At 37.0% G+C, this 24621-nt stretch overlaps 2 protein-coding genes across 3 annotated transcripts; one reads left to right on the forward strand and one right to left on the reverse strand.

Annotated features, from left to right (window-relative positions):
* Window positions 1–2782: 2782 nt before the first annotated feature.
* On the reverse strand, window positions 2783–7362 carry LOC132062244 (protein neprosin-like). Its single transcript, XM_059454852.1, has 7 exons — window positions 7169–7362; window positions 6780–6866; window positions 6313–6549; window positions 5220–5420; window positions 4843–4896; window positions 4084–4230; window positions 2783–3294 (listed from the first exon to the last, which is right to left on the reverse strand). The coding sequence occupies exons 1-7, from the start codon at window positions 7262–7264 to the stop codon at window positions 2911–2913; spliced, it is 1206 nt and encodes a 401-aa protein (XP_059310835.1). The 5' UTR covers window positions 7265–7362; the 3' UTR covers window positions 2783–2910.
* An 11536-nt stretch (window positions 7363–18898) lies between these two features.
* On the forward strand, window positions 18899–22700 carry LOC132065281 (zinc finger CCCH domain-containing protein 39). 2 transcript variants are annotated; one of them, XM_059458596.1, is made up of 4 exons: window positions 18899–19149; window positions 20384–20687; window positions 21012–21454; window positions 22164–22700. In XM_059458596.1, the coding sequence occupies exons 2-4, from the start codon at window positions 20428–20430 to the stop codon at window positions 22415–22417; spliced, it is 957 nt and encodes a 318-aa protein (XP_059314579.1). In that variant the 5' UTR covers window positions 18899–19149; window positions 20384–20427; the 3' UTR covers window positions 22418–22700. The 2 variants fall into 2 exon arrangements, with proteins under 2 accessions (XP_059314579.1, XP_059314578.1); XM_059458595.1 differs by having other exon boundaries at window positions 18902–19144.
* Window positions 22701–24621: the final 1921 nt, after the last annotated feature.

Consider the following 24621-nt stretch of genomic DNA (forward strand, 5'->3'; position numbering starts at 1 on the left):
ATATTACATTCACCTCTCTTATTTTAAACATTTCGTAACCAAAGTTGTTTTAATCATTAGTTTCACCAACATTCCAAAAGTACCCTTTTGTAGCATTGATTATATAATACTCCTACTAAATCGGTGACCCGGACAATATTTCATTGAGGTTTCTAATAATTAAAACTTATGAAATATTGTCCGGGTATCACGGAGGACTGAGGAGTGTCTCATTGAAGGACAGAAACAGTTCTTCATGATATCATCACAGCATATGTATATAAGATGATGGTATCATAAATGTTTTTTTGAGAAAAATGTGTCTTTTGAATAAATGAACATGCTATCATCTCAGTATATTTAAATACCATGTTGATATCATAACGTTGGGGGCATTTCAGGTAAATAGTTTCAGGGGCATGAAAGTAAAAGTGGTATGGGCGCATAATTATTTTATTTTTCAGGGGCAGCAACGTTCTTTCCCTAAGTTTAAATACCAGCCCATTTGAAGGGAAAAAATTAAAAACCAACACAAATAGGGACAAAGAGGCAAACGACCCTGGATATTATGACGCATAACTTATACCCCTCTAGGCATGAGTTCAATTTTAAAGGGCAAATATCTAAGATCAGCCCATTTGATGAAGTGTAAAAATTAAAGACCAGCAGAAAAAATAGGGACAAAAGTGCAAATGACAAAATTGACGTTTGAAACAACTTAAAAACATTACAATATTTGTTGGTTCCTGACTAAATTAATAGGGGAAAAAAAAACAATGGCAATCTAGTCTAGCACATAAAAGAAGAGTTCAAAGTGGTGGACGATGGAAAAGAGAAACCAAACTTGGCACATAAGGGACTAGAGTTTCATAGCAAACCAAAACATGTACACCCAACAACATTCCAGTTGCTACATCAAAAAAACCATAGGTTTCATTATGATTAAGTCTAATCACCATGATCTCATCAGTAACAATTAAGACGAATAAGTGCCTGACTCTTATACCATAAGCCATATTAGGAACAGTAACAGTCAGCTCTTTCTTCCACGAATTTAAACTACTCAAATCGTCATCAATATTATTGCGCGCAATATATAACTCGATCAAAAGGGAGCATATGGGACCATAATTTATGTTTATCAAACAAAGCTTTCCTCCCTTTTCTGCAATACTAATATTTACATATCCTTCTTCTAAGCTTTCAATTGGAACCACAATCATATCAACTTCTTCTTTTGTTACATCAAAACATATGAGGGTTTTAAGTCTATTATTTGCATGATTATCTAGCCATTCGGTAACCGTACAAGTTTCCATGTACCAATATAATACCCCCTTCACATGTACACCGCCAAAAATCTGAAATTGCGCAACAAATTTTCTATCAGGAATTGCTTTCAAAGACCTCCATGAACGGTCAGATCCAACAGTTAAAACTAATGGTTTAATCTCACCATCTAATAATCCTGCATTTTCAAGAACAACTACCTTGTATTCATACGAAAGATGGCAAAATCCAAAGCCAAGTAAAGCAGGGCGGCGTGTATAATAATGCGAACCTATATCTGTTGTATATGGTGGAGTAGTGAAATACTCTTTAGTGATAGGATTGCTTACATGGAGACGAGCATCACAACTCTAGAAACACACGAAACCATTCACAGAATTCGCCCTTGCCATGTAAATTTCCGGTTCTAATGTGTCTATAAATACATCATTTTTTGTAAACATGTCTTTGGTCTTCCAATATTCTTGTTCGTCGAATGGATAGTTTGGAATACTGTGCCATTCCAAGGCAGAAATTGTGACACAACGTCTATCATCAGTCCTAGAAACAACAACTGCTTCCAATTGAGAGAATGATGATGAGGATTTTGATATTCCGCGTTCAATTTGTGAGTAGGCAAAGCTCCCACTATAGATGATCGAACACCACTGCATACATACCTTCTTTAAAGTTTCATACAAATCTTGGCAAGGTACTCTTCGTAATATCTCAACAACAAGTTCTTTGGGTATAGAAATGACATGTTGCTTTTTCTTTCTCGGTGTTGTCATTGAGAACTGCATTGTTTCTTTCCGAAAATAACTAAAATTCTTATGTGTACAAGTAATACAAAATAATAGTATGAGATACTTGCTGTGGTTTTAGGTTTGCAAATAACTGAAGAATCCAAGAGAGATGACATTTCAATATTATGCAAGTTATAAATCTAAAGGTTTAAACATGGAGAAAGATAGCAACTCCTTCTATTCCTATTTTAGTGGAAATAAGAGGATAATTTTGTGCGATCTTTCTTACTAGCAAAACGAAAGACTAGGTTTTCCTCCTGAATGTGTTTGATATTTTCAACCAGTTGACATATTCAGAATGAAGATCTAGTCTTTTGCTTTGCATTAGGATCATAAGAGAGATTATCCACTTCCACCAAAATAGGAATGGAAAACTTACAGCTAGATACCTTTGAGTGATCTAGTTTATAAATTAAATATCCAGCAAATGTATAGGTTTTGTATATTTATACTTAAATATAAATATACTATACATATAATATACATTTACTATACATATAATATACACATACTATACAAATATACATATCTCTTTTTATTTTTTAATATACGTATCAGTGTATAGATTTTGTACATTTGGGCAATTGCCGATAATAGAAAATAGGAATAGAAGAGGTTGCTATCGTTCTGGAATCTAGAATTGTTTGGCATGTGCATCTCTGTGTTTCCTAGAGTGCTTTACCCTTGAATTGGGACTTCGACACAAATTCAAATTAGTCTAGCTGCAAATCGGATATGAAACATTGAATGAAAAAACAAAAAAGAAACATATCCTCATTAAAGCAAAATCAAGATTGAAAATAAACTAAACAATATCCCATAGTATTCTAGTATCTTTGCTATCCTATTTCAAAATTCAAGGACACATTGGATTCCTTCCTGGCCCTCCAAAGTGAAACTCAGGTTCTTCAACATAATCACCCATGTATTGAGGTCTATAACAATTATACTCCTCTGAATAAGCATCAACATTTTGTGGAAATTTCAAATCCATTGAATTATCAAGAATTCTCATATTCTTCATAAATCCAGTATTTGCAAATATGAAAACTGGAAAAGCTCCACTCCCCATTTGTGTTTTTGTGTGAGGATGTTTTCCTACATTTTTGCTATAAACTTCACCACCCCATTGAACTGTTTGTGCATGGACTTTTAGGCCACCATCAAAGATCTCTGATGGCCAATATCCTATGTTGATTGATCCTCCATATTGTAGCCACCAGTTGCTAGTATTAATATCCTATTTAGGACAAGAAAATGAAAATTATAATAACATCAAAGAAAAAAGAAATCTATATTCCTAAAGCAAGAAAGAGTTGAAGAATTTAAGTTATATATTCTAGCAACTACCCAAAAAAGGAGGAATTAATGATAAACAACTTTTCTCACTAAATTATAAAAAATTGTCACTAATCTTGTTTAACGATCATGTTAGTTACGGGCTAATTCCCAATAGATTAGTGACAAATTGCATGATTAATTACTGTTTTTTGTAGTTATAAAGATCTTTTATACTATTAATGCAATTTAAATAGACATTGCAATATGTTATTCTATATTCCAAGTCACTATATCATACTTCCTATGAAAATTAACTTGTTATTACAGGCTAACTTAACCTGATGATATAAAAAAATCTATACATTGTGAGTGCATAGAACTTAAGCTTAGGATTTAATAGAGTTTAGGTCGTATAAACCGGCAATATAAGAAGTTTTTACACCATCACGTAATATTTACCTGTTGTAGGAGTAACATATCTTATTTTCAAGATTACAAATCACACATTTTAAAAGAGGTTTCCCCTTATATATTCTTTGGGTGACCTGATAGTATAAGAAATTCTTTATATTGGCAGTGTATATAACTTATAAGAGTTAAGTCGATCTATAAGAGTGTGTACTCTTCGTAACAAACCTAAGTCACATGATGACCACAAAAAATTTAGGCAATAACTTGTTGTGACCGATTAAATTACACTGATACAAATAATACTCTGGAATGTGTATGTTGTTAATTAATTACTAACCTTGTAGATGTAAACAGTAATTGAATATGGGAGACCATTTTGGGTTGAGATTGGATATATAGCTGCACCAAGTGCTATCTCGTGGCTTGTTTGTACAAAACCAGGGCAAGTTAAGTCAAAGCATCCTGTTTCTCTTGATCCATCAGTCTATCATTTAACATCCAAACACAACTTTAATACATATTACATCAAGAATGTTACACTATCAACATTATATTAAACATGTTATATACATGTTTTTTTTCTTCAAATTATTAATATCACTTATTGTGGACGGCAATATGTACCCGACTATATTAAAAATTTTACACTATCACCGTATTTTGACCTTCTATAGAAGATTACTTCTCTTTTTAAAAAGTTACCAATTAATGTACGTACAGAAAATGAGAATAAATTATACACACGAACAGTATAACATTTAACTTATACTAAGAAAGAGACTATATGATACCACTAGATTTTTTTTGTATGTGTAAAAGGTAAATTACGTTGTCATGTACCCTTATGTAATAATATGGTAAGTAATCTTGTCAAAACAGTTATATTGTGTGAACTTTGGAAAAAAAATTCAAAGTAAAACGTCGAGATATTTATATGTACGCTTCCTTAAATACGGGATTTGTATATTTACAAATAAAATAAATTACCCGCTATAAGTCTATAACGAAAAAAAGTATACGGAAATGCTAATTGTGTATATAAGTTTAACTCGAACAATTATGACTAAGAAATTAAGATACATCTAAAGATACTTACAGTCCAATAAGTGAAAAATCGTGTCTTCCTATCACCATAAACCCTTGGATTTACCTAAAATGTTAGAAATCAACTATTTAGTAAAATATTAGTAATAAAATCTAGCATGCGCAACGCAAAATAAATAAATATATAATAAGACCTCTCTATAACTACCATCCTCTCTAATAATATTTCATTATAACAATCATGCATGTTATATGTGGAATCAATCTTTCATGTTATGTGATATTATACGTTCTCTATAACAACATTTAGCAACCAAAAAATGTCGAGACAAACGATGTTAGAGAGGTTTGACACTCTGCTTATGCTTAATTAAATTAATCAAAAGTCAAAGATAATTTATTAATTTGAAGCCAAAAGTATATACTAACAGCCCATCCAGATTCAATGTCTTGATAATCATAGTAAGCTCCACTCATAAGAGCAAGTCGAGAAGTGCTATATTCATCATCTTCTTCGACATGAGGATTCCAGGTTTTCATGTCTGTTTTTGCTCCCGAATATCTATATCCTTCTGTATGCATTATAGTCAACTTCATTAAGAAAAGGGCAAAAAAAGTAGGGTCAGATAGGAAGGAAGAATTTAAATTTTATGCATTCACAATATATACTACTTACATGATCATGTCACTTAAAATGTAGGGAAAATCAAGGTTTAAATTCACCCTCTTATTATACGAAATATCTCAATATTAACCACCACCACCCTCTCACCCCCAATTATACTATTGAGTCGTTCAATCTGTTAGCGTAGATAGCATCATTAGCAATTCATCTCGTATTTGTCTTTAATTTTAGTGGAGATCTTACGTGGATCAGGTGGATTCCATATGTTACAAATATTTCAGGAAATTTTTTTTTTTACCATTTACTTCTAACTATGACTTAGAGTTACACTCTGTTATACTTCAGAATTCAGATTTAATGATCTCCAAAAAACAATGAACGATAAAATTAAGATATTTCATATAATAGAGGGACATTTTCGAAAGTCCATTACTCAAATGGTCACTTTACTATAGAAAATAATAAATAAGTCATCTTTTTTATTTATTACAGTAAAGTCACTTTTATGTATAGCTCTATTTTCTACAAATTCCGGCTACCATAAGCTTATGTGGCATTTTATATCAGTCTACATAGATTTTCTTATTTTAATTTTCTGGGATCACATGAACTTAGCTATTGCATAAAATAAATATAAAAACCCGACCCACAACAACCAGATTTCAATATACAAAAATTACACCCTTCAACCCCTCTTCTCATTTAATTTGAGTGACGATTTAAGCAATGGATTTGCATTTTTTGACCATTTCCCCCTAAAATGTAATTGCTAGTAATTTTTTATAATAAACATTAAGTAGTAACGTGATAAAAATAGTATGTATTAATTAATTAACATGTACTATCACCAATTAAACTACACTAATAGAAAATTACACATATTTTAAAGATACTTACTGAGTGGTTCTTTTGTGAAAGGTTGATGTCCTTGTTAATCTTCAAGCCGTTATCATGATGAAAGAAACTAGGCTTCTTTATTTGATCCTTCTTATTATTTTGTGTTCTTCTAATGGGAATTGTCCCTTTTGGACAACTTCCATTTTTATGCCATGTTTGCGTTGTCACACACTTGTATGATTCTTCTTGGTCATTTGTTTTTGTAGTCTCCATTACTGGATTGTAGCTTGGTGTCATCTGATGATCAATGAAGCAAATGGTTTTAATTCTCAAGTTATTTGAATGAAATATAACAATTTAACTTATATATACTAGCAACTTACAGTTTTAACTTATAAATGACCTGACTTATTGTTTTTCATGTTACTACTCCCACTTTTTATAGATGGTTAATGGTTACGTATAGTTGATTTGACGGTGAAAAAAAATTCTTTTAGACGATCGTATATATAAGTTATAATAATTACCTGGATTTTATGGTTCTTCAAGGCAGGATGATACAAAGCTGGCTGCTTGAAAATGTCAATGCAGTCAATGACATCTCCATCTTCACTCTAAAATAAAAGTGGAAACAAAAAGAAAAAAGAAAAAAACCAAACTTAATGCATGAGAAAAACATAATTAGTACTATATTTGAAACTTAGTTATGAAAAAAAATTTGGTAGGGAGCCGCTTAAATGGGTCGTACGTACCTGGCGCAAATTTAAATAAATCGAGGTCTAGTATTAATACCGGACATTGGGTGAAAATAACCAAAGGTCATTGAAATGACACTAGATGAATCTGACGAAAATGGAAATATGTTTTTTTTTTTTTTTTTTTGGGTAACGTAATGTACATAAAGATACAGACATACCTGAATGCTTTTAATTGCAAGACTTTTTTCTCCCCAGACAAATGGTGCAAAAGTTATTATTTCCACTAACAATATGCCTATCAATTTGAATGCCATTAATTCAGAAAGACAACTACAGATCCAATCAATTTATTGAATAATTGTAATAATGATTATACATGTAACAAATCTTGTCTCTCTCTATATAAGTGGTCCTGTTTCATGAAGAACAGCAGGTTTAAACTAACTCTATATAGATTTGCATGACTTACCTACCAGTCTAATTTTGTAGCACCATTTATAATGCATTTCGTTATTTGCCTATTTCGATTTGAACTGATTACTTGTTTTTGCAGTCTTGTATTGTGTCGATATTTGTACTAGAGTCCCCGACTATTCCAGATTCACACCGTGTAAGGTTTATTTTTTTTTAAAAATGCTTCTTATCATGATTTTTCTTACCTTGAACTCGAACTCGAGACGTTTAATTAAGTGCGGAAGAATCCTATCGATCCCATATCACAATCCTTGATAATTGTTTGAGAATTTGTTTAGTATATACTCTTTCTATTTTCACTTTACATGGCAAAGTTCAGATAACGGGGGTCAAATTACTTAATTTTTTACATATTAATTCGGATATGGCATTCAAGTTCTTGGATATAAAATTTATATATATGGATCCTACGTATATCCATCGAACTATTCAAAATGGCTCATTCATGCCACACGTTGATAGAATTGGCTTCATTTATGCATCGTCGTGACACACTTGGTTCATTCGTGCCACTAACGACTAACAGAGCCCTACTACCTTCAGATTTTGCCACATGATATTATCTAAACCCTTCATTACTTACCAACCCCTCCCCTTTTTACGGGTGACATATATGAGTCATTTCGTCAAGTTCAGTGGCATTAAGTCTTTTCCCAATCTCTTGTAATACATGACTCTCTTGGGTATCAATACTAACTTATGTTATTTTTCAATTTATCATTGATGCACCGTGCTTGACGTGCACCCTTTTAGAATCATATTGCTATATAACTTCCATATTTTCTAATTTTATGTAACAAATTATGTAAGGACACGTTTGTCCCTTATACTAATAACATTATTATTTTACATGGAAAAACTATACTCTCTTATTTAATTGGATTATGAATCTAATCTTATTCAACATCAATTTTCACGTATTTATGGCTCTTTAAAGGGATTTAAAAAACACATAAAAAAAAATTTAAGAAAAAAAGAGACCAGTTAAAAAGATAGTGTACTAATGAGGTGTAGCTCGGTGTGGGAGTAGATATGAGTGTGTGAATTAAGAGTCTGTATGTCTTTTCGTTTTTAAAGAAATTTGGGTATTATAAGGAATTGGGACAAATTAACGAAATGGCTCACATATATCACTCGTAAAAAGGGGTGAGGGTTAGTAAGTAATGAAGGGTTTAAATAATGCCACGTGGCAAAAGATGGTACTAGTAAGGCTCATGTAACACCCCGTACCATTAACTCGGACCTTGAGCATGATCCTAGACCAAAAGAAACCAAAAGAAAAACACAGCCTAGACTAAGGCATCACCGCAAGGAAGCGGCATCACCTCGCGAATCGCATGTTATGCACGCGAGTCGCAGTGGCGTCGCATCCGTCGTCGAGACTTGCCAAAGAAGACTTAGGCGGTGCACCACATGCGACACCATGTGCGATTCGCATGTGACACATGCGAGTCGCATATGGTATCGCATCTGGTGACAGAGAAGTACCAAAGAAGACGTGAAGATATGCAGCACCTGCGACGGTTTTGGTGCAACATGCGACATGCGACACCATGTGCGAACCGCACATGGTGCACAGGGTATTTTCGTCTGAAAGTTTTTCCTCGTTTTTGGACATCCTATAAATAGGTTTTCTAGTGGTCCTGGGACACATTATTCAAGAGATAAAAATATCGGTATTCCTATGAGCTCATATAAGTGTCGATTAAGTATCCCTGTGTGATTTCTTGTCGGGTACTTCCCTCCACCCAACACCGTTGGTAAACCCTAACTAAAACCTGTTCAAGATTCAAGAATCAAGAATTGGGAAAACACTTTCAAAAACTCAGGTCTCTAATTCAAGTGTCAAAACAATTAAGGTACGTAGAACTTCCATCCACATGAATCTCACGTTCTTCCCTCATGCTCCGTTTCTTGATATTCCTCAAGCACAAACCCTAGGGCATTAAACCCAACATATTGGTAGCCCATAGTTATGTATTTATGTACACGAATTTTGTATCTATATTCACATCGTATTCCTAATCTTCCATTACGTATATTAGAACCCTAGCTTAATCCACGAATCATGAATTCTTCCTCATGCATTCTCATTATGTTTATATGGAATTTTATGATTTTATGTAACAAGTCACACGCATGCTTTCAAGTCAATTATTTATATAATTATGAACTATTATTATTACTCATGAATCAAGAACATGTTTGCAAGACCACGACAAGTTATTTCATGAAACCATGTCACAAGTTATTTCGTGAAATCATGATTACAAGTTATTTACAAGTTATTTCACGAAATTCATGGGCTTCTTAGCCAACTATATCATGTTCCTGTTTTTGGGATTGCTTAGTTAACCGAGAAGGCTCGTATATCCCGAAACTACGTTGCCACCGTAGGATAAGCGGTTGCCGCAAGTAGCAACACCTTCTTTATGTACCGGATCCTCACGCTTATTTTCACGTAAATCTCATCCCCGGCGAGGTTGCGAGTGTTCTCAATGGGTAGGACGCAAGTACCACCATGTTGTCACATAATTATAGCATTCCCCACGTTATGCGCTTTTATATACATGTATTTCCATTGATTTATCAAGTCGTACTTTACTCACGTTTCATGCTCATGTTCAAGTTACATTCAGTTTCCGATCATGTTCTATACCTATGTATGCCATGTTCTTTCGTTTCTTGCACAGTTTTACATACTATACTATTCACTATGTACTAACGTCCCTTTTGTCCGTGGCCCCACTTCCTGCAGATACCGATTTTCGTGAGCATACTACCGCGCAAAGAGATCACCCCGCATCGCCCTTATCGCGAGCCCCACTCCTCTCGTGGTTCCACATGGAGTCTATACATATTTAGTATGCAGTCTATGGTAGTCCGGGGCCATGTCCCGGGTAGCCGAGTATTCGTACATGTTTTAGAGGTTTCATAGAACAGATGTTAGTTTACGTAGCCGGCTCGGCGCATCCTACGTTATTAATATTATGTTTTCAAGAATTTTCACGCTATGCTATAATTCCAAGACTTTATTCCGCAAATTATATTTTCATGATTTATTTAAAATGCGTCACATAGATTATATTGCTTGATGCCCATGTTGACAAGCAAGTTACGAGGTTCGCCGACACACGCAAGCAAGGCCCGAGTGCCGTGTTACGCCTGTGCCATGGTTCGGGCGTGACAAAGCTTGGTATCGTAGCCTGTGTTCAAGTGTCTTTAGGGAGTCTATGAAACCGTGTCCAGTGGGGTCACTTTTATATGTGCGAGTGGCCCCATACATATAAACAAATTGACCACCAAGACATCCAGATTGTCTCACTTCTTTCATATTCTAGATCGTGCGTTTAGAGCATTACTTTTAGGATATCTTTCTAATTCGTGCGTGTACGTATTTTCAAAAATGCCTTACAAGAGAACGTACAAGAAAAGGAACACAACCCACCACCAAAGGGCTAGCGTGGAAGCAACTCGCGAAGAGACCGTTCCGACTCGCACGCGCCCCCAACCGCTCCTGCGCTACCCTCCTACCGATACGGATGGAGATGTTAGGAATGCTATCAACATGCTCACACACAATCGCAGCGCCTCTGTGCCCAACGTCGAATCCGGGTCAAGTTCGTGGCATAATGGAGAGTCTTCAGACTAAGGATTTCTCGTAACGAATCCCCGCCTTCACGGGGACAAAGAAAGACGAAGACCCTCGGACTACATAGATGGTCTTCGTAACATCTTCGAATTATGGCCCACAACCGGAAGCAACCTACTTTCGAGCTCATCACCGCAGCATTGCTAACACCGTACGACCTTGGGAATTATCCCGAGGTGAGGATGCACCCGACGTTGCTAATGGACGAGTTTGGCAGCATTCCCTCGGACCACTTATGCCGCAGGTCAAGGAAGCTAAGGTTGAGCACCGAAGCTCAAAATGGCACGGCGCCCTCGCCCTCAGACTACTATTCGGGAGTTTGTCGTCCTGGCCAAGCATGCTTCAAATATGGTACCGTGACACGAGGGCGAGGAGCGAGAAGCGTTTGTTGGCGGACTTCGATTCTCATTTGTATGATGGGGCCAACATTGCCGCACGTACTGGGGAATGACCATCTCCAAGATGGTTGCTGTACAGGGCAATGAGACGAGGCTAAAGGAGTGAGGAAGCCTTGCGTAAAGAGAAAGACAAAGAGTTCGAACAAGAGTAGGGTCAAAACATCGGACAACAATGAACAGAAATTCTTTAACAATAGGTCGCGCGAGGACCCGCTCCGTCCACAAAGAAGTGCTCCGCTTTCAAGTTCAGAGAGATAACTGTCAGCACTTGTAGGCCGTCAGGCCCTTGGGCCTCGGCCACAGACTCGCAGTAACTTCACCAATCCGATTTGCGTTGCTTTTATGGAGGCATCCTCGAGCCGTCATTGATCAAATATTTACATGGGCGTGGCCACCGGCCATATTCGAGAGATTGCCCTTCAATCGACAGTACACAGTGAGGCACCGGACCCGCTCAATAAATTCGTTCTGCCTTCGTAATAATCAAACTGCAGTGACGTGCACCGCCTAGATCCCAGAACGAAAGCCGGCGGCCCGAAACCGTTTGTATGCTTTGATCAAGGCCGTGGATACCGATGCTCGTACCGATGGTCAGGCTGTGCATACTCACCGTTTTCGCCGATGTCTATGCTCTCACGGACCCCCGGATCCACCCTATCCTACGTCACCCCTTACGTTGCTAGAAAATTTGGTATCGAACCCGAAAAGCTAAAAGAACCTTTGAAGTGTCAACTCCGCTGGTGAGTCCGTCATAGCCCGACGTGTCATAAGGGTTGTCTGGGCCAGAGTCTATCATCATGTTATTCCACGCCGACTTATGTGAGTTAGAAATGGTAGATTTCGACGTAATCATAGGTACGGACTCGGTTATATTCATGTTATGCGTCGCTCGATCGTAGAACCAAAAAGCCGTAAATTTCAAGTTTCCTAATGAGCCGCTTCGTAGTGGAAGGGTAATTCAAAGAAGCCCCAAGCGGTAGGTTTATCTCTTACCTCGAAGGCAAGTTAAAAACGGTGTCTCATGGTTATATCTATCATCTCGTTTCGGTCAGTGATTCGCTTTCCCGCACCCCAACTCTTCGCCCGGGCCTCTCGTTGTTAATGAGTTTCCGAAGTCTTTCCCGAGGATCTTCCCTAATCCCTCCCGATAGGGAAATTGATTTTGCAATGGACCTACTCCCTCGGCACGAAACCCATATCTATTCCACCTTTATGTGACGGCTCCACCTGAATTACGAGCAGCTTAAGGCTCAACTCAAAGATCTTCTAGACAAGTGGTTTTATCCGACCAAATGCTGTCTCTCCAATGGGTGCCCGCTCTTTTGTGCGCAAGAAAGATGGTTCTTTGCGTATGTGCATCGACTATCGCCACCAATAAAGTCACAATCAAGAACAAATACCCTCTTCCACGAATAAGATGACTTATTCGACCGCCCTTGTGGTGCCCAATGTTACTCCAAGATAGATCTCCTGGTCGTTACCATCGCACCTTAAGGTTAGGGGACAAGATATTCCTAAGACGGCTTTTAGAACCGTATATATGGTCATTTCGAATTTCGTGTCATGTCCTTCGGTCGACCAATGCCCTACAGATTTACGGACCTCATGAATAGAGTCTTTCAAGCCATACCGACCTCTTTGTCATTGTCTTCATAGATGATATCCTCATTTACTCCCGTAGTGAGGCCGAGCACGCAGAACACCTTCGTATAGTTCTTCGCATTCTCAAGGACCGCAAGTTGTATGCAAAATTCTCTAAGTGCGAATTTTGGTTCAAGTCGCAGCCTTCTTAGTCGCGTGATTTCGGGGCGAGGGTGTTCGAAAGTTCGACTCTCGAAGATCGAGGCCGTTAAGAATTGGCCTAGACCCACATCGCCAGCATATCCGCAGCTTTCGGGTTCAAAGTTATTACCGACGTTTCGTCGAGTAGGGTTTTCATCTATTTCCAAGACCACCGACCAAGTTGATGAAAAGGTAGTTAAATTTCGCGGGTCGACGCTTCGTGAGCGCTTTCGAGGAATTGAAAAAACGAGATTAACCCTCGCGCCGCTTTGACTCTACCGTAGGAACCTAAAGGGTTCGGTGGTTTATTGTGATGCTTCGGAGTCGGTCTCTACGTGTCTTAACGCAACACGGTAAGGTCGTAGCTTATGCATCTCGTCAACTCAAGGTTCACGAAAAGAATTATCCGACTCATGACCTATAGTTACAAAATGTTGTTTTTGCACTTAAGATATGGCGTCATTATCCGTACGGAGTGCATGTTGATATTTTCACTGCACCATAAAAGCTCGCAAGATATCTTCAAGCAAAGGGAGTTGGAATTCGAGTAAAAGGAGATGGCTCGAATTGCTTAAGGACTACGACGTGGACATTCTTTACCATCCGGGGAAAGCAAATGTTGTAGCGGATGTGCCTTAGTCGGCGTTGGGAAGTTTAGCCCACGGGGACGTAGATAAAGAGAATGGACAAAGGAAGTTCACCGTTTAGCCAATTCGAGTTCGATTTGCGGACTCCGAGGATGGAGGTGTGGTTGTTCGTACGTAGCTCTTTCCCTCTTTAGTCGTGAAGTCAAGGAGAAATGCTTAATGATCCCTACTTGTCGTACCGAAAGAGGGGATTCACAAGCACAAGACGACGGCTTTTGAACAAGCGGGGAGACGACGGTACCTCGAGGTACCGAGGTAGATTGTGTGTTCCAGACGTAGATGGGCTCGTAGAGAGAATCATGTCGAAGCTCACAATTCCGTGTATTCCATTCACCCGTGTTCTACTAAATGTACCATGATCTAAAGGAGATTTATTGGAAGCGGAATGATATGGTGTTAAGAATGCAGCGTACTTCGTAGCTAAATGTCCGAATTGTCGCAAGTGAAAGTCTTCGAACACCAGAGGCTCGGTGGTTTGGCTCGTACTATCGATATTCCAGTCCGGAAACGGGAAATGATCAATATGGACTTCGTGTCGTTTACCTCGTTCGCCAGAGACACGACTTATTTGGGTGATCGTTGATGTGCTTACTAAGTCGCACACTTTTTTGCTGGCCAAGACCACGCATTCAAGAAGATTATGCCAAGCCGTATGTTAATGAGATTGTCGATTGCACGGGGACACCGTTGTCCATCATTTCGGATCGTGGTGCCGCTTACGTCGACTTCGGAAATCCTTTCGGTAGCGATCGGGTACCAAGGCGAACCTGAAGATCGCCTTTTCATCCGCAAACGTACGGGCGCAGCAGCGTACTATTCGCACGGAGGACACGCCGAGGGCATGCGTCTTGGATTTCAAAGGTACTCGACGATCACCGCTCATCGAGTTTTCGGACAATAATGCCTATCATGCCAGTACCGGGATGGCACCGTTGGAAGCTCGTACGGGCGAGTGATCACCAATCGCTGGTTCGAAGTCGCGAAGCAGCAGTCGCGAGGTGACCGCATTTGGTTTATCGCGGAGAAGGCAAGTTAATTCGTGAGCGTTTGAAACCCCGCCGAGTCGCCAAGTCTTACACGCATGTGAGGCGAAGGGAATTAGAATTTTCAGTCGATGATCGGGGTGTTCCTAAAAGTCTCACCCATGCAGCGGTGTAGGCGAGATTTGGCAAGAAAGGCAAACTCAAATCCTGCATATATCGGACCTTGCTAGAATTCTCGCGGGCGGTTGGTCTAGTAGCTTATGAATCGAGTTGCCACAAGATTTGATTGCCGTACATCCCGTATTCCATGTGTCCATGTTGCTGGGAGGAAGTGTGTAGGGGACCCGTCGTTAGTTGTTCCCGTTGATACCATATCAATTAATGATGGTTTGACTTACGAGGAGATTCCCGTAGCCATTCTGACCGTCAAATTCGCAAGTTGAGAACCAAAGAAGTGGCCTCAAAGGAAAGTCCCGTGGAGGAGTCGAAGGTTGAGGAAGCTACACGGGAAGCCGAGGAGGGTATGAAATCCAAGTACCCATTCTTGTTTGATCAACAAGCGCATAACCTTCAAGGTAACTTTCCATAGCCCATGACATATCATGTCTCATGTTTCACGCTCATGTCATGTACCCGCGCTTATGTTTCATGTCTCATGCTTCGTATTCACGTTTTCATGTAATCACATCATGTCATGTCTCATGTTTCATGTCATGTTTCCTTCACATCCGTGTATTCAAGCCATGCCCACCATGTCCTCGACTACGACCCATCATTCGAGGACGAATGATCCTGGGGAGATATTGTAACACCCCGTACCATTAACTCGGACCTCGAGCATGATCCTAGACCAAAAGAAACCAAAAGAAAACATGAGCCTAGACTAAGGCATCACCGCGAATCGCACGTGCGAACGCGAGTCGACGCGAGTGGTGTCGCATCGCGTCGTCGTCGTAGAGGTGCCAAGAAGAATCCGCGCACCACGCGACACCATGTGCGATTCGCATGTGACACATGCGAGTCGCATATGTCATCGCATCTCGGTGACAGAGAGGTACCAAAGAATGACGTGAAGATATGAAGACTCGCGACGGTTTTGCAACATGCAACATGCGACACGCGACACCACGTGCGAACCGCGCACGGTGCACGGGGTATTTGTGTCCGAAAGTTTTCCTCGTTTTGGACATCCTATAAATAGGTTTTCTAGGTCCGGGACACATTATTCAAATAGATAAAACATTGGTATTCCTTGTGGAGCTCATACAAGTGTTGATTAAACATCTCCTAGGGATTCCTTGCTTTTGGTATCTCCTCCATCCAACATATTGGTAAACCCTAACTAAACCCGTTCAAGATTCAAGAATCAAGAATTTGGGGAAACACTTTCAAAAACTCAGGTCTCTAATTCAAGTGTTGAAACAATTAAGGTATGTAGAACTTCCATCCACATGCGGGAATCTCTACGTTCTTCCCCATGCTCCGTTTTCGATATTCCCGAAGCACAAACCCAGGCATTAAACCCAACATATTGGTAGCCCATAGTTATGTATTTATGTACACGAATTTTGTATCTATATTCGTTACTGTATTCCTAATCTTCCATTACGGTTATTAGGAACCCTAGCTTAATCCACGAATCATGAATTCTTCCTCATGCATTCTCATTATGTTTATATGGAATTTTATGATTTTATGTAACAAGTCACATGCATGTTTTCAAGTCAATTATTTATATAATTATGAACTATTATTATTACTCATGAATCAAGAACATGTTTGCAAGACTACGACAAGTTATTTCATGAAACCATGTTACAAGTTATTTCGTGAAATCATGATTACAAGTTATTTACAAGTTATTTCACGAAAATCACGGGCTTCTTAGCCAACTATATCATGTTCATGTTTTTGGGATTGCTTAGTTAACCGAGAAGGCTCGTATAGCCCCGAAACTACGTTGCCACCGTAGGATAAGGGTTGTCGCAAGAGGCAACACCTTCTTTATGCATTGATCCTTACATGCTTATTTTCACGTAAATCTCATATCCCCCGGCAAGGTGCGAGTGTTCCCCCCGGTAGGACGCAAGTACTCGTACCATCATGTTGTCGGTTATACTATAGCATTCCCCACGTTACAAGAAGTTTTATATACATGTATTTCCATTGATTATCGTTTTCGTACTTTACTCACGTTTCATGCTCATGTTCAAGTTACATTCGCTTCCGATCATGTTCTATACCTATGTATGCCATGTTCTTCATTTCAAAGAAGTTTTACATACTAGTACTATTCACTATGTACTAACGTCCCTTTTGCCCGGGCTCGCACTTCACGGTGCGGTACAGACACCGATTTTCGTGAGCATACGCCCGCGCAAAGCAGATCACCCTCGCATCGCCTTATCGTGAGCCCCACTCCTCTCGGGGTTCCACATGGAGTCTATATATATTTAGTATGCAGTTTATGGTAGTCCAGGGCCATGTCCTGGTAGTTAGTATTCAGACATGTTTTAGAGGTTTCATAGACAGATGTTAGTTTACAGAGTCAGTGGTGCATTCATGTTTACAGAATATTATGTTTTCAAGAATTTTCATGCTATGCTATAATTCCAAGACTTCATTCCGCAAATTATATTTTCATGATTTATTTAAATTGCATCATATAGATTATATTGCTTGATGCCCATGTTGACAAGCACGAATGAACCAAATGTGTCACGGCAATGTCATAAATGTTCTCAATTATTAACAAGTGACATGAATAAGCCATTTTGGATAGTTCGATGGGATATTTGAGCTTTTTCTGTAAAAAATATTATAAGTCATAATAGTTAAAAGACTATTTAACAGAAATGCAGTAAAGAAAACCTCTTTGACTCGTATAGGTTGATTCTCATAATAATAAAATAAATAAGTTTATCAATTTTTTTTTTTTTTTACGTATTATCGAATTCAAATAAATATTGTTAGCACGTCGATCAATTAATTCAATAAAATGAAAATTAGCACTCGATTTGGTTGGCACCATGCAATTGAACCAATTTAATTATTTACTCTCTTTCAAAAAGCACGATACTTAAAAAGTAATATTGTCATGAATTAAGACGAATTGATTTGATAGTTCAGATATTGTTATTCATGATATTGATCTGTTTCAAGATCATCGAGAGGTAATATTCATTCATTGTATTTACAGACCAAAGATGTGTCATTTATAGAATTAAATCCTCAGTTATTGCGAAGTAAGAAATCGATGAGATTATGGAAGTAAATATTCTTGTATTTATTGCCACTCATTATTTATTCCTATGATCGAAAATTTCGGGAGATTTATACAAATAGGATTATTTGGCGCCCATTATTTAACTTTTCACGCCTTTTAAATAAGTTACACAAAAATTCCATTCCTTTGTGGTGACACTGGAGGCGTTTGGCGTCAATCTCCGGTGAACCATGAGTTTTTCGCTAATGGATAGGGTTTATTGCGACTGACTATTTATTCTCATGATCAAAGTCAATTTCGGAAGATTTGTACAAATAGGATTATTTCGCGCCCCTTTTTTAACTTTTCGCGCCATCTAAATAAGTTATGCGGCTATAGCCTTCGCTAATGAAGGACTACAAAATCCTGACAAATCACAAGAAGTTTACTAATTAATAACTATGTTATAGCTTTAGAACAAAATATTTACAATTCTGGAGAATCATCGATAGTTTTTGAGAAAATTTCACCAACACATTCACGAACTTTTCCCACAATCACGCTTGATAAAGCGGTGTAGAGAAAACCAAACTACCATTTTTACCAGATATGGATCCAGACGCTTCGGAATTATTACAAATTAGTCCAAATCAACTTCAAATATCTCCAAATTCAAATCCAAACTTCAAAATTAGTTTTGAATTATTGAAACAAAAAATAAAATGTTACTTTAAGTTATTTTCAAAAAAAAAAAAAAAAAAAAAAAAAAAAATTCCAAACTTGTTTTTTATTCAAATCTTTTAAAAACTAGCTCTGTTTTTTTGTTTACTCAAATTACTTGGGTCCATTTACAAAGCCCATATGCCAGATAATCACAAAAGTGTATTATATGGGATAATCTCATAATTATCCTTAATTATGAAACTATTTAGGGGTTTAGCCGTTTTGAGGTTTTAGGGTTTTCTTACTTCACTTTAAACTTGACTTTGTTTCATTTGATTTTTTACTTCTCAATTAAGGTTCTTACATTGGCGGCTAGGTCTACAAACTTTTGTAAGGTTTTATACATATATTTAAATTGCTTATACAAAGTCTTGAATTTAACTCTGTTTAATTGCATGTTTAAATTTTGTTATAAAGATTGAATTTTTATTTAAGGTTGGTATTCTTGAAATTGATTAAAAAAGTTTTTAGATTAAGGTTTGCTCATTCTACATTGTTATTTTAGCTGTTTTCTTGATTGATCATGTATTTTTTTGATTGCTCATTCATATATATAAATTCTTGTTTTCAGCCCAGTTTTTTTTTTTTTTTGTTTTAAATAGATTGAATTTTTGTTTAAGGTGGGTATTCTTGAAATTGATTAAAAAAGTTTTTAGATTAAGGTTTGCTCATTCTACATTGTTATTTTTAGCTGTTTTCTTGATTGATCATGTATTTTTTTGGTTGCTCATTCATATATATAAATTCTTGTTTTCAGCCCCGGTTTTTTTTTTTTTTTTTTTTTTTTGGTTTTAAATTGATTGAATTTTTGTTTAAGGTGGGTATTCTTGATTTTGATTAAAAAAAAGAGAAGCTCTGATTAAATTTAGGTTTGCTCATTCTACATTGTTATTTTATCTGTTTTCTAGATTGATCATGTATTTTTTGACAAAGATATATTTTTTATGGTTGCTCATTCATATATATAAATTCTTGTTTTCAGCCCAGTTGTTTCCTTTTTTTTTTTTTTTTTTGGGTGTGTGTGTGTTGAATTGATTTTTATTTTTTATGATATCACATGACATGAGTTGAGCTTAAATAGATTGAATTTTTTGTTTAAGGTGGGTATTCTTGAAATTGATTTTTTTTTTTTTTTTAAAAAGAGAGAGATTAGATTCAGGTTTGCTCATTCTACATTACTATTTTATTTATTTTCTTGATTGATCATGTTTCTTTTTGAAAAAGAATATATTTTTTTGATTGCTCATTCATATATATAAATTCTTGCTTGCAGCCCAGTTTTTTTTTTTTTTTTCCTATGATAACACATGACATGAGTTTAGCTTAAATAGAATACTGATGATTGATACAGCCGACCCCAACTTGTTTGGAACTGAGTTTTAATTGTTATTTATTTTCTATGAACTGTTGTTTAACAATCTTTATTTTAGTTTTTGTTGTTCACTTTGTCTGCTTGTTCCTGATTGTCAATATATGTATCTCTGTTTTTCTGAGATTTATGGTGTTACTGGTATTTTATTAATTTCTCTGTTTCTCTGCCAAAAGATTGAATCTTTATTTTCTTTTTAGAGAGGAGAAGGATAGAATTGGATTCAGTTATTAGAAAAGGGAATATGAGTTTTTCTGATCAATCGCCGTTTATGCCAATTGGCGTTTGGCCTCATGAATCTCCGATGAACCACGAATTCGTCGAGTCGTATTCTCAGTTTGACCATGTGCCTCCATTCAAGAGACTGAGGAATTTCGATACCAACTCGCCAAACTCCGCTATGAATTCAAGAGTGAACCCACCAAATCTTGCGGGAAGCAAAGGGACTAGCCATATTTTTTATAAGACGCGCATGTGTGCCAAATTCTTGGAAGGAACTTGCAGGTAAGGGTGTCAAATGGGCGGGTTGGGCTTGATTTGGGCAGGTCAAATGGGATCAAAAGCGGGTCATAACCCAACCCGGCCAATTCTTACTAATTTTTAATTTCTTGGTTTGTTCTTCTATAATTTTTTCTAAGGACCTTGTAAAATTATTTGTCTTTATGAATAAAAAATATATTTTGACAACGTTTCTATCGGTCAATTTGGGCTACATATAGCCAATTTTTAGACGGTCTGAAATGGGTTGGGCTAAATTGGGCAGGTCAATCTTGAACGGGTTTGGCGGGTCATGTTTTCATGTGCTAATTTTGCCACCCCTACATGCAGGAATGGGGAACATTGTACATTTGCTCATGGTGTTGAAGATTTGCGGGAGCCACCTCCGAATTGGCAGGACTTAGTCCGTGAAAAGGATAGAGGGGCTGAGAACTGGAATGATGATCAGAAAATAATACATAGGATGAAAATTTGCAAGAAGTTTTATAACGGAGAGGAGTGTCCTTATGGGGATAAGTGTAATTTTCTTCATGAACGTCCACCGAAATTTAAGACCGACATGCCGAGGTACAGGGAGAGTGCTGCAATAAGTATCGGAACTACGGGGAGCAGAAGTGATCCCGAGCTGATTGATGTTAGTAAGCTTGGAAATGCTGATTCAGATGCTGTTCGAATTAAGCCTATTTATTGGAAGACAAAGATATGTAGCAAGTGGGAGACAACTGGTCAATGCCCCTTCCGTGATCGTTGCCACTTTGCTCATGGCCAATCAGGTACACTAATTTTACACAGTTCATCTTTTTGTTAGTCGTTAGTTTGACGTTATGTTTAATCGTTTTTTAATCAATTGTCTCATTTTTCTTGCTATAAGTCTTGCAAAATTCTTTTATCTCTTTATTGTAAAAAGTAAGGTTTGCATAAGGAAACATAAAAAGCTTAAGACAAATAATTATGTTTGGCTGAGCGCCTAGAAACAATTTGCTGATGCTAAATGAGTAATTTATTATAGCTGCTGTCGTTCAAATTGAGAACAGAATCCTGTTTAGATACTTTTTTTTCATTTTGTAACCAATACTAGGAGCACGCACTTGTCAGTCATCATAGCAAAATAGTTATTCGACATGTGTCTTGTTTCCCTTAAACATTGAAAGCTTGACATTAACTCACATTTGGATTACATCCATATATAATACGAGGAATTTGTTGTGTTGCAATGTCCCTTGACTGATTGTTTGCACATTCGCAGCCAGTCGTTGTTTCTCAGATTATCACTATCCTATTTCCTGTGACAATACATTAGATATGCCATTTCTCTCTTTGGACATATCTCACATTTGAAACACCGTGTCTTGTTTCCCTTAAACATTGAAAGCCTGACACTAACAAGTTTGGATTACGTCCCTATATAATTCCAGGGATTTGTTGTGTTGCATTGTTTTCTCAGTCTATTGGTTTTCTGATGTTGGCTATTTCTTTTGGCAGAGTTGCAAGCGCCTAATGGCCGGGTTGAGACGGAAATGTTGACTAATTCTGCCCCCATTACGCCAAGGCCTTTCTCCGGTCCTGCTGTTGACTTATCCTCTGCAATTGCAGTGGTTAATGCTTCGATACAAGAAGAAAAAGAGGAAAAGAAAGTCCTAAAATGGAAACCATCCAAGAAGATCTCTCGGATATATGCTGATTGGCCCGACGATATGGTCCCACCCCACCTCTTACCTAGCAACGCCAATAGCTGATTATGGACGCATCCCAGCAAGGATCAGAAACTACAAGAGAGATGAAAATAGTGTCGTATCATCCAACGGTTAATGTGTTATACAGTTTTTTTATATTTGGTGTCAACAGTTGGCTTTTGAAATTTGGAACTGCATATAACAGTTAATGTGAAAACTGCATATTTTTTCTTATAGAAAAATAAAATAAAAAATAAGGTAGTAATATCTATGGGAATTCATTAGGGGGAGAGACAGAAACATCATTATTTCATTGGTTATTCTTATATCTGAACAGTTTGGTTTAGTTCATGTCTCAGTGAAACAACAGCATATGCAAATTCTCCTTTTTGTCTGCCTTCAATGTGCTTCAAAGCCCAATTTCAGTTTTTGAAATTTCTGATCTTTATGAGCCATTCGCCCAACTAAAAATTAGGCCCTTTAAAGCACCCAGTGTGGCCTAATTGTTAACGAAGTTATAAGAATCATGATAGCGTTTCGTGCTCAAATTCTAGTAGCATAAAAAACACTAGGTGATTTTTTCCTATCTGTCTTAGCCTTTGGGGAGAGAGTTACCTGGTACCAATTTTCGGTGCGGGTTGTAGGTATCCCGTGGAAGTAGTCGAGGTGCGCTCAAGCTGGCTTGGACACCACTGTTAAAATAAAATAAAATAGGGCCTTTACGAGAAAACAAAACTTGAATTCTATTGCAATTTCTGCATGAAAAAGGAAAATGATGTAGTCTTACATATATTGCTCAAACTTTTGAAAAATGTTGCAAGACCTATGTCAGATCCATCAAAAATTTGCCGCACGTATCGGATGCTTTTTTGGGGATCTGACATGCACCAACAATATTTTGAAGAGTCCGAGCAACATAAGTCTTACTATCGCATATTAACAAAGTAGTCATACACAGTATAACATAGTACCGACATATATAATATGCACAACAATTGCATTAAACATGTATCATGTCTTACTGCTAATGACCTTGAAAACACCTTGGATATTTATACTGATATAATATTATAATGGGTATTTTTAGTGTTTTGTGATTTTGGTTACAATAAAATTGCCACGCCAGCTAAGTGATCAGAAATATTACATAAGTTTAGTGAGTAGCTTTTGTGCGTGAAGTAATAAAAATACAATGACTTTTCTTTTGCAATACCATAAAAAATGACCTTACACAATTTTATAATTGAATAACCTTATGAATGATCAACTCAATACAGTAAGAATAAAGCTGATCAAAGAGTGCCACTTTTAGGTTCCAAATCACCAATTGGAGGTCTTTGATATATGGAACAATACAATCTTTTGTATATTTTACTTTTTATTGTAGAACACGTGTAATTAAACTATAGATTTTGTTTTATTCTCCACCACGAAAAGCGCAGACAATTTTACTTGTTACTGATAACTAGACCCACGATCGATCTTGATCAAATCATCCCATGGACCAGGAATTATGACTAGAAATCTAATAACATCAATCCATCAAAGTAATAGTTTTTAGAGGCGACTTTAGAAAGAACTTGAAAGGTCACACTTGTTCGAAAATATGAGAGGAAAGAAAAATCTTCGTTTGTAATTATTTGATGAAAATAGGAAACGAAGGAAAAAAAAAAAATCAAGTAAGATTGGATATTTGTGTGTCAAAGTTAGATCAAAGTTCAATTTTCAAAATGAGCTTCTTTTGTTGACTTTGATCTTTAATGGAGTACTTTACAGAATAACTCTTAGAATTTAAGAATGGAAAGATGTTGAAGGATTAATATAACTAATTAGAATTTAATAGAATTTCTATTCAAACTCTAAGTTTATTAAGCAAATATTACTTGAAATTGCATTTTCAAATCAAGCAATGGAAGCACTGGGCAGATCTAGAGTGCCGTCTGTGAGTTCACGTGAATAAGTTGCTTCTTTTCCGGCAGTGTATATTTATTAAGAAATTTATCAAATATATATATATGAACTAAATTATTATTATATATCATTTTGAGGTCGTTTTAAGAATTCATAAATTTGGAATTCATCATTGATGTTGAAAGATAACTATTATATTAACATTGCACTAGAAAATTATTATATTAACATTGCACTAATTTAGACGGGTCCGCGCGCCATTAGTAGTTAGAAGATACCAACCATAAACGGGGAACAAAAAATTAAGACACCATCAAGTGATCGAATGCATATGATATCTTCACACTTAATTACAA

This window comes from Lycium ferocissimum, chromosome 7, assembly GCF_029784015.1.
Source record: "Lycium ferocissimum isolate CSIRO_LF1 chromosome 7, AGI_CSIRO_Lferr_CH_V1, whole genome shotgun sequence".
Lineage (NCBI taxonomy): Eukaryota > Viridiplantae > Streptophyta > Magnoliopsida > Solanales > Solanaceae > Lycium > Lycium ferocissimum.